Genomic DNA, 18251 nt, shown 5'->3' with positions numbered 1-18251 from the left:
AAAATATTTAGAAGCAAATGATAAATAGAATAGTACCATAACACTAAAACCACAGGTAATACATTTCTGTGTATTAAATGACATGATCAACAGAGTAAAAAGGAAATCCATGGAATGGGAGAAAATATGTGCAAACAATATATCTGATAAGAGGTTAATATCCACAATATATATAAAATCCCTACAACTCAATAACAGAAAAACAAACACATTAAAAAATGAGCAAAGGACTAGAATAGACATTTCACCCAAGAAGATATACAAATGGCCAAAAAGCACATGAAAAGATGCTCAACATCGCTATTGTTAGGGGAATGAAAACCAAAACCATGATGAAATACAACTCACATACAGTAGGATGGCTACTCTTAGAAACAAAACAAAACAACAAAATAACAATGATGTAGAGAAATTGGAATCCTTGGGCATTATTGGTGAAAATGTAAATTGACAGTTACTATGGAAAATGGCATGGCAGTTCCTCCAAAATTAAAAACAAAATTACCATGTGATCCAGGAATTCCACTTCTCAGTACATCCCTAAAATAACTGAAGGCAGGGTCTCAAAGAGGTATTTGTACATCCATACTCATAGCAGAATTATCCACAATAGCTAAAATGTGGAAGCAACTCAAATATTCATTGACAGATGAATGAATAAACAAAATGCATTATATCCATACAATGGAATAGTTTTCAGCTTTATAAAGGAGGAAAATTCTAATGCATGCTACAACATGAATGAACCTTGAGGATATTACACTAAGTTAAATCAGCCAGTCATAAAAAGACAAATACTGTAAGATTCTACTTATATGAGGTATCTACAGTAGCCAAATAATAGAGATAGAAGGTAGAATGGTGGTTGTCAGGGGCTGGGGTAGGAGGGAGAGGTGAGCTACTGTTTAATGTGTACAGAGTTTCAGTTCTGCAAGATCAAGAGAGTTCTGGAGGTGGATGTTGGTGATGGCCACACACCAACGTGAATGTATGCAATGCCACTGAATCATATACCTGAAAATGGTTAGAATGGTAAAATTTATATGTATTTTACTATAATAATAAAAAAAACCCACTACCAATCAAAACTTGTGAAATGGGGCCAAAGTACAGTTTCTAGGGGTAATATAGAGCCATAAACTCTTATTTTAGAATCAAAGAAAGTCTACAAATTAAAGCTAAGTGTTCAATTTAGTAAGTTAGGAGGAGACACAACAGAATAAAAGAGAAAAAGAAGATAAAGCTAAAATAGGTAAAATAAAAAACAAAGAAATAATACAAGGCAATCAAGGAATACAAAGGATGATTCCCGAAAAGACAACAAAATAGTGAAATCAGTAGTAGATTCATAAAGAAAAAATAAATAGTAATACAAATAAAAGGGAGACACAATTATAGATACAGTGAAGATTTAAAAATAATAAGAATAATAGTTTCATGGACATAGATTTAAGACACATGAATTGGGTGGATTCTTAGAAAAAGTATTTTATCAAATTAAGAAGAAACAGAAAGTCATATTTGTCTTACAAGTATTAAATAAATTGAAGTGATAATTTAAAAATCTCCCCATAGAGAAAACACCATGTCTATATAATTTTATAAATAAAGTCTGCCAAGCTTTCAAGGAAAATGTTATTCTAATCTTATATAAACACTCCCAGAAACCAGAAAAAGAGGAAATACTCCCATTTATCCAATGAAGCTAGTATAATTTTGAAAAACAGACAAAAAGGGCATGCAAAAAAGAAAAATTACAAGACTATTTCACTGAAAAATATAGATGCAATAATTCTAAACAGAATATTAGTAAACTAAATCCAACAATGCACAAAAGACTAGCATACTGTAATCAAGTTAGGTTTACCATAGGAATGCAAGGGTGGGTTAATAGAAATTCAATAGATAATTAGGCAAAATTATCTATTATCTTCTTCTGTGAAATGCCTATTATCTAATATTATCTAATAGGCATTTCACAGAAGAAGAAATACATACAACAAATGACATATAAAGAGTTGCTCAGTTTCACAAGTTATCAGAAAAATTCAATGCCAGATCACAGTGAAATATAATTTTATACTAAGAAATTATTAAAAAATTTAAAAGTTCACTGATACCCAGGATTTGATAAAATGTGGATCAACAGGTTCTCTTATTCATTGTTGGTGGGAATATAATTGGTACAAGCATTTTGGAAAACAATTTGGCATTTCCTTGTCATAGATGAACAGTCTTATGTCTTAGGATCTAGCAATTCCATTCCTGGGGATGTGCCCAAGAGAAACACTTATTAGACTGTTCATGACAACACTGTTCATCAAAGTAAAAAACAAAGAAGAAAAACAAACCTATGAACAATCAAGATAGGATCAGGAGGATGGATAAATGGATATATTGACCCCAAGGAATATGATACAGGAACAAAAATGACAAAATATAGCCATATGTGACAACCTAATGAATCTTGGTAGTATAATATTGAATGAAAAAGCAAGTTCTAAAAATCTACATCAGAAACCAGTTTTATAAATTTTAAAAACAAGCAAAACAAAATAATATATTGTTTAAGCAGATGTATGTGTATAAACATAAGATAAAACTAAATAAGTAAACAGACAGCCAAAAAACACAAATACAGTGATAAGCTCATAATTCAGCTATTACCCAGTCAGTTGTGGGGATGGGGGAACGAGGGTGAGGAGAGGGTGAGAGAGAGAAAGAGCACATACATAAATAGGAATTGTTGGTAGTCTAGTTTTTGTGTTGGCCCTGCATGCATGCGTGGGGATAGCACACTGTGATCAAGATTATAGCCAACCCCACATTATCTACCTGAGGCTGATATGTATCTGTAACATGGGTATGAGTGCGAAATACTCTCTCTACTAAGATGATGGCTCACACCTGGATTGTGTTATTTGCACACAACTTGACTTCTCTGGAAACCCTGATGTGGCAAGAATATATACAGGAATTGTACCCTAGAGAAGACTTGAGAGAACTATGGGTTGTCTTTGAGTATTTGAAAGGCTGTTACACAGAAGAGGGATAAACTTGTTTACTGAGGCTCCAGAGAACAGAAGAACCAATGGCTAGTAGTGGGTTTGGGCAGAGAAACAGGAAGGAGCAGGCTAACTAATGGAAGACTCATGAGCCCCAGGGCCCCTCTGTGCTCCTAGAGAGAAGTTGGCTTTTCTAGGCTGAGCACACAGAAGGGTCCTTTAGGATCTTTCTGATTTTCTGTCTCAGGAAAACAGGACAATGTCAAGACTTTGGACAGTGTGCTAAAACATAAAAATGGGTTGGAGTAAAATATGGAGGTGAATTATTTTAAATGGGAAGTTAAAAAAAGGAGAACTTTCACAAATTTTGTGGTAGATTTTTTGTTTTATATTTTTATTAGTAGACAAGGGAGCTTTCCCCATCGTATTTGTTAGGTGGGTCACTTATCACATCATGACCCATGATATCTCTACATTGCTACCAAACATGTTAAATTGAATGTGCCCCATTTCCCCAATTAAGATGTAAACTTCTTAAGATCAAGAATTTTTTTATCCTCCTTTGCATCTTCCACAATGATTTTCATAAGACAAGGGTTCAATGTGGGCATTTATTGGCTGACTACCTTGGTGTTTCACTCATTCATTCATTCATTCACTCATTCAACAGCTCTTTGTTGAAAATGTGCATATCATGTTGTGAAGAGTGTAAAAGTGTGGGTTGGAGGTGTCTTTGGATAGCAGGGTCAACTCCATTTACCAGGGGTCTGAGTGCCAAGGTCTATCTTCAATACCCCTATTGCCTTATTCCCAGAGAAAAAGCCCAGAGGATTTGGAGATGCCTGCCATGTCCTTACCTGGATAGATCCTAAAGAATCCAGTTGAGCTGCCAAAATATTGCCAGGTCAGTGTTGGATCTCTCTGGAAGTTCTCCACAAAAACAGTGTTCAAGGCTTCAGACATGTAGACTCCATTTAAAATATCTGGGTCTAAAGGGTGAGATTATAGAAGGAATTGCAGGGGATACTAAATCAGGAATAACAGTGACCAGTTCTTTACCCTCTAAACACACACACTAGCACATGTGCACACACATGCACACAAGCCTGCAGTGATGTAGTTCATAACTTCCCTCTCACACTCTCACTCGGAGAGCCACACTTACACTCCCAGCCAGGAGCACAGAGCTGTCTCCAACCCCAGGCTCCTGTGGAAGTATTCCCCATCCTCAGTCAGGGCAGTTGGAGAATCAGTTTACACCCTGACGGGCTTGTCAGGAAAATGGGGGCAAATCATTAACCCCCACCAGCACCACCCAACAACCATACCAGGCCATGGGGCAGGGACTACCTTTGTTGTACACATTGGTGGGCAGCTGCACACTACTGAGGGACGTGTTCACCATCAGGTTGCTGAAGTGCGCATTGGACTCGAGGACAAACTCAGCCCCCAGCTCCACGTACTTGCCATTTGCATCCCTCTCGTTGATCAGGACAGAGTTGTAATAGTCAAACTATGGTGGAGGGGAGTGGCCAAACAAAGACAGTGAAGACAGGGTCCCACCAAGTGAGCCAGAGAAAGGCAAATGAAGCAATCAGAAGACTCAGATGGGAGAGACATCAGACAGACTGACAGCTTCCACACAAGCTCCATCTGTGGGGTATTCAGGCAATGACTCACAGGATTTGGGACAAATACATGTCCAGATAATTAGAGCAGATGGTTGATTTGATTGTGTTTTCATGAAAATTGTCTAGATTATTGCTCAGTTCTCCACTTTATCATGTGTGGACACAACCAGAGATGGAGACAGAGACATCAGGCAGATTCCAGGAGAGACAAAGACAGAGGCAGCTTTGTCATCACCACCAGCTCCTTCAGTGCAGAAAGACTCAGAGGGACTCAGATGGTGGTGCCCTGAGAAGGGAGGCCTCTCTCTTTAAGAGTGGGGACTGGGTCCCCATGTGCCCTGAGGAACCAGCAGTATGCTCTCTGCTCTTACACAGTGTTGGATCTGCTTGGATTACCACCTCGGAGCCATAATCAGACTCTCTTCCCCACTTTCTCCATACCACATGGTTCAGACTTGAAGAGCACCCTCAGTGCCCACCCCCACCCCACCCCCACCATGTCTTGCCCATGTCACAACAGTGCTGCCATGAATCTGGGTCTGTCCCTCCCCAGCTCAAAACTTTCAATATGTGCCTTTCAGGCTGAATAAAGGCCAGAGCCCTATCTTTACTACAGGCACGTTCTGCTTCACCATCCCTTGGACATACAGAGCTGACTGCTGGCAATTTCCTCAACCTTGTGTATTTATTATTTCTTCTCACCCAGCTTAGAAAACCCTTCTTCATGCCTTCAGCTGCTCAATCCCCCTCAGCCTGGGCCAGCCCAGAGGCCACCCTGTCTGAGAGACTTTCTGAGCTCCTCCTCTTCCTTTCTGCATTGTGGGAACACCTGACCACCTGTATGGGCACATTATAGGCCTCATGCTAGAGTTATTTGGTCTATGAGCTTCTTGACTTTATCTGGGCAGAGGCTAGCATGTTGCACTGGGTGATCAATGACTATAGAAAGCTGGATTGCCACTCTACATGCCCAGCCCCAGGGTTTGGTTGCTGTCTCACCTACCTGGCCCATAAATCCCTTGACAAAAGACTCTGGAGCATTTCAGAATCAAATTATTGTAGGTTCATACAAATCCTGAGCACATTAAAAGATAGTGCTACCCCACCTACTCTTCATATCCTGTACTCAGATGACACTGTCCATCACCGGGAGCTCTAGGAGCAATAGCACTCACCACCAGAGATTCATTGAATTCATGGTTCAGGTCAGCCTCCTCAGCAGCCTCTACCAGATTCTGAGGGACAGGAACACAAAGGGGAGAATCAGTGGGCCAAAGGAAGCCAGTGGATTCTCAAATTGCATTCCTAAAAATATACCCGAGAGACTTGAAAACAGGTACTCAAACAACAGCTTATGCATAAATGTTCACAGCAGCACTATTCACACTAGCCAAAAGGTAACTGCATATTTCCCAGTGGAAGAAGCCAGTCTGAAAAGGCTACCTGCTACCTGATTCCAATCACATGACATTGTGGAAAAGGCAAAACTATAGAAAGAGTAAAACATCCCTGGTTGCCAGGCATTAGTAGGGATGGAGGGATGAATAGGTGGAAAACAGGATTTTTAGGGCAGTGGAACTATTCTGTGTGATGTGTGTGATCCCTGATGGCTGATGGATGTCATTATGTGTGTGTCAAAACCCACAGAATGTACAACACCAAGAGTGAACCCTACTGTAAACTACGGATTTTGGGTGATAAAGATGTGTCAATGTAGTTCATCTGTTAAACCAATGTACCACTCTGGCAGGGGATGTTGATAGTTGGGGAAGTTGTGTGTTTGTAGGGGCAGGGGCTATGTAGGAACTCTCTGTACTTTCTTCACAATTTTCCTATGAACCTAAAACTGCTCTAAATATAATCAATTTAAGTATGTGTGTGTGTATATAAATACATTCTGGTCATGTTAAAGTGTGCAATCCAGTGGCATTAGGACCATTCACAATATCATACAACTATCACTATCTAATTCCTGGACTTTTCATCACCCCCAAAGAAAACCTTGTACCTACTACATAATTACTCACATTCCTCTCTCTCCCTGTCTCCTGGCAACACCGATCTGCTTTCTGTCAATGGATTTTCCTATTCTAGATATTTCACATAAATGGAATCATACAGTATGTCAGCTTTTGTATCTGGAGTCTTTCACTGAGCATAATGTTTTCAAGGTTCATCTGTGTTTTTACATGTGTCAGAACTGCATTCCTTTTCATGGCTGAATAATATTCCATTTTATAGATATCTCATATTTTGTTTATCCATTCATCAGTCGATGGACAGTTGGGTTGTTTCCACCTTTCAGCTGATGAATATAAATATATACAATTTTTATTGTCAATTATACCTCAATAAATATGGGGAAAAAAGAGGAGAAGACCTGAGGTCCTATTCTGGTTTTGTCAGGGGCAAGCCACTAAGCCTCTCTGAATTTGTAAATTGGGTGGGAGGGTCCTTAACTTCCCTGTTCCCAACCCCCAGTTCCTAGGATGTGATGAAGAAATTCCACAGCGTCAAACCAGGACTCAAATCAGCAGTTTGGAGAAAAAGGAAGAAATAAATATTCAACCAGAACAGAATGAAGAAACAAGAATTCAAAAACATGAGGAGAGGCTTAGGAACCTCCAGGACAACTTTAAGTGTTCCAACATCAGAAGCATAGGGGTACCAGAGGGAGAAGAGGAAGAGCAAGAAACTGAAAACATATTTGAAAAAATAATGAAGGAAGACCTCCCCAATCTGGCAAAGGAAATAGACTTCCAGGAAGTCCAGGAAGCTCAGGGAGTCCCAAAGAAGTTGGACCCAAGGAGGAATACACCAAGGCACATCATAATTACATTACCCGAGATTAAAGAGAAGAAGAGACTCTTAAAAGCATCAAGAGAAAAGGAGACAGTAACCTACAAAGGAGTTCCATAAGACTGGCAGCTGGTTTCTGAAAGGACCTTACAGTCAAGAAGGGGCTGGAAAGAAGTATTCCAAATCATGAAAGGCAGGCACCTACATCCAAGATGACTCTCTCCAGCAAAGCTATCACTTAGAATGGAAGGGCAGATCAAGCGCTTCCCAGATAAGGTCAAGTTAAAGGAGGTCACCATCACCAAGCCCTTATTATATGAAATGTTCAAGGGACTTATGTAAGAAAAAGAAGAAGATAAAAAAATATGAATAGTAAAATGACAACAAACTCACAACTATCAACAACCGAACCTAAAAAAACAAAAACAAAAACAAATTCAGCAAATAAGTGGACCAGGAACAGATTCACAGAAATAGAGATCACATGGAGAGTTATCAGCGGAGATGAACAGGGGGGGATAATAGGAGAAAAGGTACAGGGAATAAGTAGCCTTTCTCCTATTAGGGGAAAAATAGGTTGGTCTTAGATGGTAGGTAGAAAATGGACAAGGGGAGGTTAAGAATAGAATAGAAAATGGAGAAGCCAAATAACTCATATATATGACCCATGGGCATGAACTAAGGTGGAGGGGAATGCTGGTGGGAAGGGGGCTGCAGGGAGGAGGGAGATAAAAGGGAGAAAAAAATAGGGCAACTGTAATAGCATAATCAATAAAACACACTTTTAAAAAAAGGAAATTCCACAGGGCCAAGGTTACTTTAGTGCTACTTTGCAGTAAATTTCCCCATGGGCATTCCTATAGAAGGGTCCATAGCTGTGGCTTCCCAGGGAACCCCCAGCAGGCAGCAGGGACTGGTGCTTGGAGAAGGTCTGCAGAGCAAGCGCTGGTTTGATTGGGTTTCCTAGGTTGAAGCTGTGGGAAAGATACAGCACAACTGGAGCTCCTGGGAGCCCAGAGCCAGGCCTCTGGGAGTGGGCCAGGACTGCTGTGCTCTGATACCTCAAGGACCAGCCCCTGCAGTGTGTGTTCCTGCATTCCATTGTCTGTGCTCTGCCCAGGAAGGCGGTTTACACAGCATTGTAAACTGAAGGAGGTGGGCAGTACTGCTGTGCTATTTGTGTGGGACTCAGTGTCCCCCTGCTATGGCCCAGAATGGGCTCTCCAAGTCCCCTGGTATCTTCTCAGTAGTTCCTCATGCTAAGATCCCTTGCCCCTAAGCTTGAAGAAAAGAGGTTGCAAGTTGTGATAGGGGACTCAAGAGTTTGAAAATCTTAGTTTAAGGTGAATAGTTAATAAGCTTAATAGGTAATGCATATGTTAAAGTTATTGTTTCAAGAACTGCAGATAAGGCCAACCACTCCAGAGAGAGACAGCTGACCTCCTAGAACACCACTAAAGATTACCGCCTGGGGAACAAGTGGAGGCATCTGGGCCATTGTGTTCCAGGGAGAGACAGAGGACCATCTGCCTCTGGGAACAGCTAACTGCCCAGGGTGAGAATACTGTAGTTTTTTTCTAAATCTAATTTTCTTTGAATTTCAAAACCCTTACTGCACTTTCTTCTCTGTTATAAAAAGGCTGGCTTGGAAGAAAACATAACATGGTCCGTTAGGGTATGAACCCTCTGCCTTCTCAGATCACCAGCCATCTGAATAAAGTGCCCATACAGATTCAATCCCTGTCTCTGTTTATTGGGTTTGGTGTGTGACAGGCAGCATGAATGCTGGTCTTCTGGTTTCAGTTATGTGGCCCCAGCTTTTCCTCTCAAGATGGTCCTTTTGATGGGGGCTGTGGGAGACAGGCAAGCAGGCTGGCCAAGCTTCAGCTTCCACTCCCCACACTTCCTACCCTTGGCACTGACCTCAGCCTCCTCTCCAACAGTTACTGCTTTCCTCTGGCTTCCAAAATGAAACTTTTGTGGGGACAATGTTGGTCTTAGACGGCCAGATTTCTGGCTGGGTGGAGAAGGAACTATGTCTTTCCAATCATCCAGGTCCCCATCATATCCCCATAGGCACTTCATGCCAAGGAAGTGACATGTTGTTTCAACTAGGCCAAGCCAGGCATGGTGGATATGCCATGATGGATCACCTGAGCAGGGTTCCCATCACTGTAAGCACCTACACTATCTGGGAAGCCCTCGGAGCACTTGGGTGCCATGAAGGGTGGGTCCATATGGCAGGAAGGGAAAGGGTAGGGGGATAAGTAGGAGAAGAAAAAAAGGGGAGAGGAGGAGGGAGCTTTACTTTGTATGCTCTCCATATCTCTATACTCCCACCCACCCACGATCTATCCATCCACCACCCACCCACCCACCCATTCATTCATCAGAGGACTCCTCAGCTCTCATTTTGACCTGCTCTTCCCCAGTCACTGAATATAATTTCATGATGCAGGGTCGCTCCTGACACTGTAGGCTGATCCTATTGCATAGGACTCTGTTCTCTAAGGCAGAGCTCCAATCCCAACCCTCTCCTCTCCCCTTGCTTCCTATTATTTACTCCTTTACAAGGACCTTTTGGCTTATGGGGATTCAAGGTTGATGCTCATGAGGTAAGAAAAGGATGAGGTGGGTGAGAGGATGCAGGGTCATGACATCAGTGAGGGTCCTTTTGATGTGATAGGGGCTGGGGTGGGTCCCCCCACAGAACATAGGACCTGGAGCACCTTTACAGCCTCCACTTTCCTGCGTAGCATGGTCTCCATGTCCTCTGAGAACTTCCTCACCAGCTCCAGGCCATCCACCGCCTGGATCCTCAGACTGGGCTCCACATCCTTATATTTCTGTAAGAGGGAATGTGGGAGAGACGGGCACCTGTCATCTGGCACCAGGATGTGTGGTACCTAATTACATGTGGCCCCCATCCTCTCAACTAGCGCATTCACACCATGGGGTCTTGTTTACTTAACCGGAGGCAAGGACAGGCCCTCACCTCCTCACCAAATATCCCCCACTAATGACTATAGCTGCCTCTTATCAAATGCCCTCTCTGTTTCAGGGGCTCTGGACACATTTGGTTAATATCCTGAGGAGAGAGTAGATTGGGACTCAGGTCAACAAACTTGACCAAGGTCACACAGCCAGGTCTCTGAGACTTCCCTGGGGATGCTTATGTGGACTGTGATACCTCCCTGAGCATCAGTTCATCTTTCCCCAGCACCCCACGATGCACACCGTGTCCACACCAAGCTCAGCATCGACAGGTATTGACGCCACCTGACAAACTGCCAGGGAGCCTGGGAGAGTTCAGAGAGCTGGGTTCGAATTCACTGTCCAGGCTGAGTGTGCATATCACCAATGTCTAGTGACCCAGTTTGCCAACCTATTGGCCATGTGACCTTAGGCAAGTTATTTAGTCAGTTTCCTCATCTGCAAGATGTGACATTGGCATGGCTTTAGGGAATGTTCTAGAATGCATAGACTTAGAGAATGTTTTTACCCAAAACAGTCACATAATTTTGCTCTATCTTTCTCACCTGGGGTTAGAGGGCACAAATCAGAACACTGAATGAAACACTGCTTTGCAAAGTAGGAGTGTGGTGTGAGTGGCAAGCTGGTCTGAGCTGTCTTTGTTACAGTGGCCTGTGGAGGCACAGAACAGGGGGCTCAGCCTGGCTCCTCCTAGTTTACCCAGTGAGCTGCAGGGAAGGGGATACAGGCAGGGGCTGCATGGTGTTCGTGTGCAGTCATAAAAGCTTGAGAGTTGCTTTTGGCATCATTTAGAAAATGAATTTGTGAGGAGAATTAAATCCTGAATATAAAGCTCTTAGCAAATGGTAATGATTGAGAGTGGTAAGCTATTCTTAAAACTGGTCTGGGAGTTATAAATATCAGAGGAAAATCAGGTTGTTTATTATCTGGTAAGAGGACAGCTAGGTGTCAATCTGCACTAAAGCAATTAACCTGTAAGGGTAGGGGCTGGTACATCGTCTTTTCCATTGGGCCCCATGTCCTACCCAGGAGCCAGGCACCGGCTCACAGCTCTGCTGGGATCCATGTGGGCTCTGCAGCCCATAGGCCTGGCTGGAGCACCTGAGAACTGGATATATGGGAGCTCCCTCTGCAGAGGTCACAGACCAGCTTGCCTGCTTGTCCTGCCTAAGGAACTCCTGCAGGACTTTCCTATGGCTGGCTGAAGCCCCTCTTACCCTTTCTCCTTCTCCCTGACCCCTTTCACAGGTGTCAGGTCTGCATCCCAGTCTGCTCACTCCTGCTTCCTCACCCTTCTGCACTTCACAGCTCCTCCCCCAATATCTCCTGTTTGTCCATTCCATCTTAACCTCTGCTTCCAGGGGTCTGAACTGACACCATGCCCTTGACTGCCCTACTGTCTTGCTCTGTGACTTGGGCAAATTGTTCCCCTCTGTGGGTCTCAGTTTCCCATATGAAAATTAGGGGAATGGATTAGTGATCTCTAAGTCCCCTCACAGCTTGGACATTCAGGAATTTGAAGTCTCTGCTCCTTTCTGTGGAAGGGCTCCCTGGCTGACTGCCCTCTGACACTGTGAGCTCCCTGGGAGGGGGCTACTGACCTTCTGCAGCAAGAGGGAGCCCGAGTATTTGGTCACGGTATCATACAGGTCTCTGCCAAAGGTGTCTGCCCACAGCTTCACCCTGTGGAGCCATGAAGGTATATGTGTATATGCACATGCATACGCACACATAGAGACATACATATAGATATGCATGCACATACAAAACAAGTGCTTACATTCACAGACATCCTCTGATGCACACATGCCCAAACACAGAGACAAACATGATACATAGAGGCTTGTACACTAACGCGCATTACTCATCTACACATACAAACACATACACACTGACATACACCTAGAAAAACACACACACAGAACTGCTGCCCCTCTTGGCCAGAACAGGAGACTGCAGGGACCCACCAGGGGCTCAGCAACTGCACTGAGTGCTGAATACCCTTGGCTGGGTCTCCCACTGAGGGGTGGGAGGCAGGGGCTGATGAGCTAGACCAAACCCTGACTGCACGCACCTGAAGGCTGTGGTCTACGGTTGGAGAATGGAGACAGAGGAGGGGAGGGGCTGTACCCTGGGGAAAGGCCCAGGGCAGGGCAGAGAGGACCCTGAGGACAGACATAGGACCTGCCTGGGCACAACAGCAGCTTCTCAGTGAGTCCTTCCCTCTCTAGTGTTCCCTGCTCAAGGTCATTGTAGCTGCTGCATCGTCTGTTGAAACCTCGGAGAGAGCATGAAGCACAGAGGCAGAGGAAAAGACTCTGAGCTGCTTCTGCTTCTGCTTCTGCTGAGGGCAGGCCAGGCAGTGAGGGCATGAGAGGCAGCCTAGGGAGAAACCCTGATCTCTTGTCTGTCCCCAGAAGGACATCAAAATCTCACCATCTGGACAGGCTGGTGGGGGTAGGCACAGGCTGTGTCTGAGCCTCTCCAGATGGAGCAAAAGGGGTTTGCCCACATGATCATCTCGAGATCAGCATTTATTCAGTCACTCAACCAGTATCTGTTAACGTCCTAATGCTCAGCCTTGCACATAGTCCTGGAACCACAACTCAGTCCTCACCTTTGTAAAACCTTCCATTAGAGGGCCGTCCTTTCATATACAGATAAAGTAATAGGCATTTGAAGGGACACCCGTGTTTAGTGTGACGAATAGATTTGGAAGAGCTTGAGGGAGACAAACATGACTTCTAGGTTTCTAGTTTAGGTGGTTGAGCTGATAGTGGTGTTATTAAATAAAATTAAGAATATCATGGAAGCAAGTTGGGGAGGGTGGAAGGTGATGAGTGTAGCTTGGGGCAGGTAGAACATGAGGTTTCTGTTGCAGGGCTATATTGTAGAGTGATGTTCTATGTTGCATGTTGGGCAGGTTGAGTGTTGTCCAACTCTAGAAAGCACCAATCACTCTGTATCTTGAAAGACACAAACTTGAATTTAAAGCCTTTCATGATGTTCAGGAAGAGCTGTCCATAGGCAATGGATACACGAGTCTAATAGGTAGACACAGGGCTAAGAGTCATTAGTACGGGGTGGCAGTGGAAATTCTGAGCAGATGGGCTCACTCCAGGACTGAGTGTGTAGCACGAGAAGGTCTGAGTGGACGACAAGCCCTGGAGAACACCAACAATCTCAGGGGCAGGCAGAGGGAAAGGGACACTTGAGAAAGAGAGGTAATAGATGCCCAAGGAGACCCAGGAGAGCAGTGTTGTGGAAGTGGAGGCATTGGGACTCCAGGGAAAGGGAGAGGCTGGTGTCTGAAACAAAGGTCCAGGGAAATAAGTCCAGAAATGCCTACTGGATTGGGCAATGAGGGTCTTTGAGACTGGGGTGGGGACAGATTTGGGAGGGCAGTAGAAGCCAAGGCAGGCATTGGAGGCTGAGGGCTGAGTGGCAGGATGGGGTAGTTTCACAGGAGGAAAATGTGGGGTCTTTAGGGTGGAAAAGACTGAGAAGGATCCAGTGGGAAGGAGGAGGCAGAGCAAGGTTCTACATGGAGACCCGGATCCAAGGGAGTGGGCAGGTGCAGACATGGGTGTGTCTGGGGCCCTCGATCTCAGTGACTCTGGAAGTTTCTGTGTCGGTGGTCCACCAAAGTTCTCCTCAATCAAGACCTGGATTCCAGCCATCCTAGAGTTTGCCTTCTACTATTAGTTGGTGTATATTCTAGGGATGAGAATTATTCTCAATGTCCCCCTCAAAATAGTCTTACAGGCTGCTCTGGGTATAACAGTGGCACACAGGCCAGGCTGACTTGAGTTCAAATTACAGCACTTCCATTTACTGGCTACATGAACCTGGGAAGTTGCCTCAACTCCATAGTTGCAGAATAGGAACACTGTTACCCACCTCACTGAACGGCTATGTGAACTAAGTGTGTCTTTGTAAAGATGAAAACAGTGCTGCTCAAATCTACCGATCAACAAAGCTCAACAAAGTGTGTTGAGCTCAACATTATGTGTTGCCCTGGTGCCCCATCCCCGCTTCTGTTAACACGTGAGGTTGACAGCTGGCTCTGATAGCCTGACTCTCATGCTGCACTTGAGTGGCTGGACTTAGATATGAACTGAGCAGGTAACCTCCTTTATTTAGGCTAGAGCACTTTGCTTCCCACTTTATTGGAAATTTCTTTAATGGAACCACCAGAGCCAAGGACTAAAAACAGATACTCCCAGAGGGGTTGCACAGTAATTTAAATTTATACCACATGTAAATGACTAATACCTGGCCTTCATGACAGGGTGTAGAACCAGGGCCTGGAAGGAGGCAGAAAGGTATAGAAAGGGGATATTGAAACCACTGAAGTCCAGTTTGACCTGGTCCCTGGTTTCAAGAGCCATTTTGTTGATTTAAACTACTGTACCCTTTCAGAATGTTAAAATGAATTTTCTAACAATCCTTGGGGAGCTGCAAGGATCCTTTTGAGCCAACACCGCTCCCACTCCCAGTCACCTCGTGTCAGCGATTATCTGGGAAGGAGCATCACCCTGCCTGTACTCGAGATGCTGCTTGCCTTCCCGGTGAGGACAGTAAGCGGATGATCAGGTCTGCTTAAAACCATCAGGTGTTTGGGGAGGGGCAGGTGGAGCTCCCCATTGGAAGACAGGAGGGTGAAGAACAGGTCTTTGGAGCAAAAAAGGAGAGTGGGCCATCCAAGCGCCCAGGGGAGAGCCTGGAGGTAGATCAGAGGTGGGCAGGACAGAGGACTGAGGTCTGCCTGGAGGAAGGAAAGGAGGAAAGGAGGAAAGGAGGAAAGGAGGAAAGGGTTTTATGGGGTGGGGGCTGAATTGGATGCTTACGTTTCCAGAGGAATCTTGGTCTGCCCTGACCTGGGGGACAGGGCAGTGCTGGACAGAAGCAGACTCAGGATGACTGCAGTCTTCCACGGGGAGAGCCCCAGGCCCCAGGGCATCCTGCTGTAGGGGCAGCTGGGGTCTGGGGACAACCTGGGAGGTCCAGGCATGCTGCTCCTGCTGGGATCAGGGTGGGTGGAGAGAGACAGCAGCCTCAGACCATGGGCTCTGTCTGCCTGTTACTCAGACCCTTAGGATGCCCCCAAGCCTTCTGTTTTTCAGGTCCTAGCAAACCTGGGGTTCCTGGCTTGTAGTCCGGTCTTGGCTGTAATGCCTGGTGGGAGAAGGGGCTTTTTCTTTTCCCCCCGCAGATAACAGAGGAGACACTTTACCTGCCTAGCGGGCTTCCAGGAGAGGGGCTGACTGTGGCAGGGGAGGCTGTGACAAAATGAACCGGTTAATCCACTGGCCTCTCCTCTAATCCCCCAGCTGACAGCAGGAAAGAGGGGGTGGCAGGAGGGACCTCAGCAGGATTACTCTGATTTCAGAAGACAGGGCTTGCCCAGTGCAGGGTCAGAGTATACTTTCCTGCTTTGAAGAGGCAGTCCTTGTGCACCCAAAGGGAAGACCCTGTGACACTAGCCTAGGATACCAGCTGATGTTTGCCCAGAGCTCCAACTTACCAAGAGCTACAACAGATCCTCTCCTTAAACCTCCGAGTGACCCTGGCAGGTTCCTATCATCCAGTCCTGTTTTCAGGGGCTCTTGAAGCACAGGAAAGATTGGGGACAGAGTTGAGAGTCTACCTCTGGCTGATGTCTCCAATGCTGACTTTGGCCATGTCAACATCCTAGGGACTCCCCAAATCCCACATTGTACCTGCTCCTGGTTCTGGTCTAGGGGCACATTTGTCAGGAAGCCAATGATGCTTCAGGGTCCTTCCCTCTCAGCAACATGTTCCTAATATATACAAAAGGAAGATTGACCACTACTGGTTAAGACCTCTGTCTCTTTCCATTCCAGCTCTTCTCTGTCTGATTTCACCTCAGTTGGGTGATGTGTAGTGGCTGTGCACATTTTGGGGATCCAACTAAGAGAAAGATGAGCTGGGAAAGCATTTAATTAGGGCTTAGTGGGATATACTTATGTAGCTCAGTTACTTCCTTGTATAGCCAAGTTATCTCCAGTCATCCTGGTGTAGAAACACTCTTATCACCCACAGTGCTGACACGCCCTGCATTAGGACACTCAGGTGCAGCAGTTCATTACCCATATGAACATCCTACAGCGCCCCCCACTGGAAGTACATGGGAGGGAAGGAAAAATGAGGTTTGAAATACCCCAAGCCAGAAGCTAGTCTGGAAGAGTCTTCCAGAGATCCAACAAATGAAATTGCCCACAGAGCACTTGGTTGCCCGGCCAAATCAAGGTCTGGCCAAAACAGTTCACTTCTGTTAGGAAAGTAGTTGATATTGAATGTGGGTAATTATGAACATGCCATACATTGTCTTCTCTTCCCATGGAAATTACACAAAATGGAATTTGATCAAAATTCTTGCTTTTGTGCGTCAAAATTGGTGATAATACTACACGAGCACTGGATGTGATGTCACAGTTTATTCATTCCATGTCTCAGAGTGCTTCTTAATCTACGTGATGCATCTCATCCTGACAAAATCTGCTGGTTCCAGCAAAATGGCACACAAAATTGCCACCAACGCAGAGAAATGTCTGAAGAAGCAAGTGTTCCAGTGACAGAACTCCTACACATACTCATCAGGGAGTCAATGTTGTAGAATCAGAGGCATCTGGTTACACAATTATGGGGCTCAATACAACGTGGCAGCGATGTTTAAGTGTATTTGAGTTGTTCCTATGAATGCCTTCATTTCAGATGCATTTTGCATATTTTTCAAGATTATAAATCATACCAAATTTAGAAAAAGTACTACAGAGGTATGTAGGACAATTAATGAAAAAAATTGTAATTTTTCTAGGTGTTGTGATTCTTGTGGTATTCATCAACTTCTTAACATTTTGGGGGGGTGATGTTTTTATTATAAATAAATATTCAATTTTGTATCTATTTTTGTATTTGTAATTTGTATTCTTTTTCTTTTTTAGATGACCACCTCCAGGTCGAGTGGCTCCCAACCCCCCAGAACCTGGCCCTGTGCCTCACGGTAGCACCTGCTCACCAGAGCCACTGACTCACCCTGATGTGCTGAGCACGGGAGCAGCTAAGAAAGCTCTTTCCCCGCTCATCATACTTATTTCCCAGTCACAGTGGTGGCCTAAGTCCCACCCAGCCCCTTAACTGCTTGGGAAGCCCTCATAGCACTTGTAAAGAAAAATACTGATATTATAATGGTGAGTAAAGTAATATATGTCTTTTCAAAGATTGTTAAAGAACAAAAATTCAGTCAAGTAAATTTGAAGATCTAATTGTTTTTATTAAGTGATTCATGAATTGGGTAGCATCCTATTTCTGAGGAGTTGGACAAAATGGAAGGTTTTTCTAGGCAGACTCTGGGTGGGACAAGAAAGTTATTAGTGGAAGAAAAGAAAGGATTGTTTCTTCAGGCAAGGTTAACTCCCTTCAGGGGAAGGCAGGGGTCTTATCGGGCAGACTGCCTCAGCCTCCTTTGGGGATGGACAGGGCCCATGTGGTGACAGACTATCTCATCCACATAGGCCAGAAAAATCAGGCCTAAAATTACATTCCTGGATAAGGTTGAAACTGTACTTAGGTCAGGTAGTAAGTTGAAGTTCAGTGTCATGGCTTTAGCACAAGTGACTCCATTTGGGGCCTGTGGTTTTCTCTTGAACAATACTTACCAAGGTATTACACTTTACAAGTGTGCCCAAACCAGTTTTACAGAGAAAAACACCTTTCTATGTATTTTATATATATAGTGTTTTATATATATAAATAAAATGCTATATATGCATGCATTGTCAGCCTGGCTAATTATAGC

General features: G+C 44.5%; 1 protein-coding gene across 25 annotated transcripts in view; it reads right to left on the bottom strand.

The window, feature by feature from the left end:
* CACNA2D4 (calcium voltage-gated channel auxiliary subunit alpha2delta 4) overlaps window positions 1–15750 on the bottom strand; it is a 128330-nt gene extending 112580 nt beyond the window's left edge. For 11 of the 25 annotated variants that reach the window (XR_004901454.1, XM_036018456.1, XM_036018470.1 and 8 more), the window contains exons 1-6: window positions 15280–15736; window positions 12031–12112; window positions 10156–10281; window positions 5812–5871; window positions 4356–4518; window positions 3863–3994 (exon numbers count right to left, since the gene is read on the bottom strand). Coding sequence is in view for 24 of the 25 variants with exons in the window: in XM_036018456.1 (XP_035874349.1) it covers window positions 3863–3994; window positions 4356–4518; window positions 5812–5871; window positions 10156–10281; window positions 12031–12112; window positions 15280–15443 (727 nt within the window). In the remaining variant the exon portion in view is untranslated. Of the gene's footprint in view, window positions 1–3862; window positions 3995–4355; window positions 4519–5811; window positions 5872–10155; window positions 10282–12030; window positions 12113–15279 lie in introns of those variants that run through there. The other 14 variants (XM_036018466.1, XM_036018465.1, XM_036018461.1 and 11 more) reach the window with 8 other exon arrangements.
* Between the last annotated feature and the right edge of the window lie 2501 nt (window positions 15751–18251).

Source organism: Phyllostomus discolor, chromosome 2, assembly GCF_004126475.2.
Source record: "Phyllostomus discolor isolate MPI-MPIP mPhyDis1 chromosome 2, mPhyDis1.pri.v3, whole genome shotgun sequence".
NCBI lineage: Eukaryota > Metazoa > Chordata > Mammalia > Chiroptera > Phyllostomidae > Phyllostomus > Phyllostomus discolor.
This window is presented reverse-complemented; position numbering and strand designations above follow the sequence as displayed.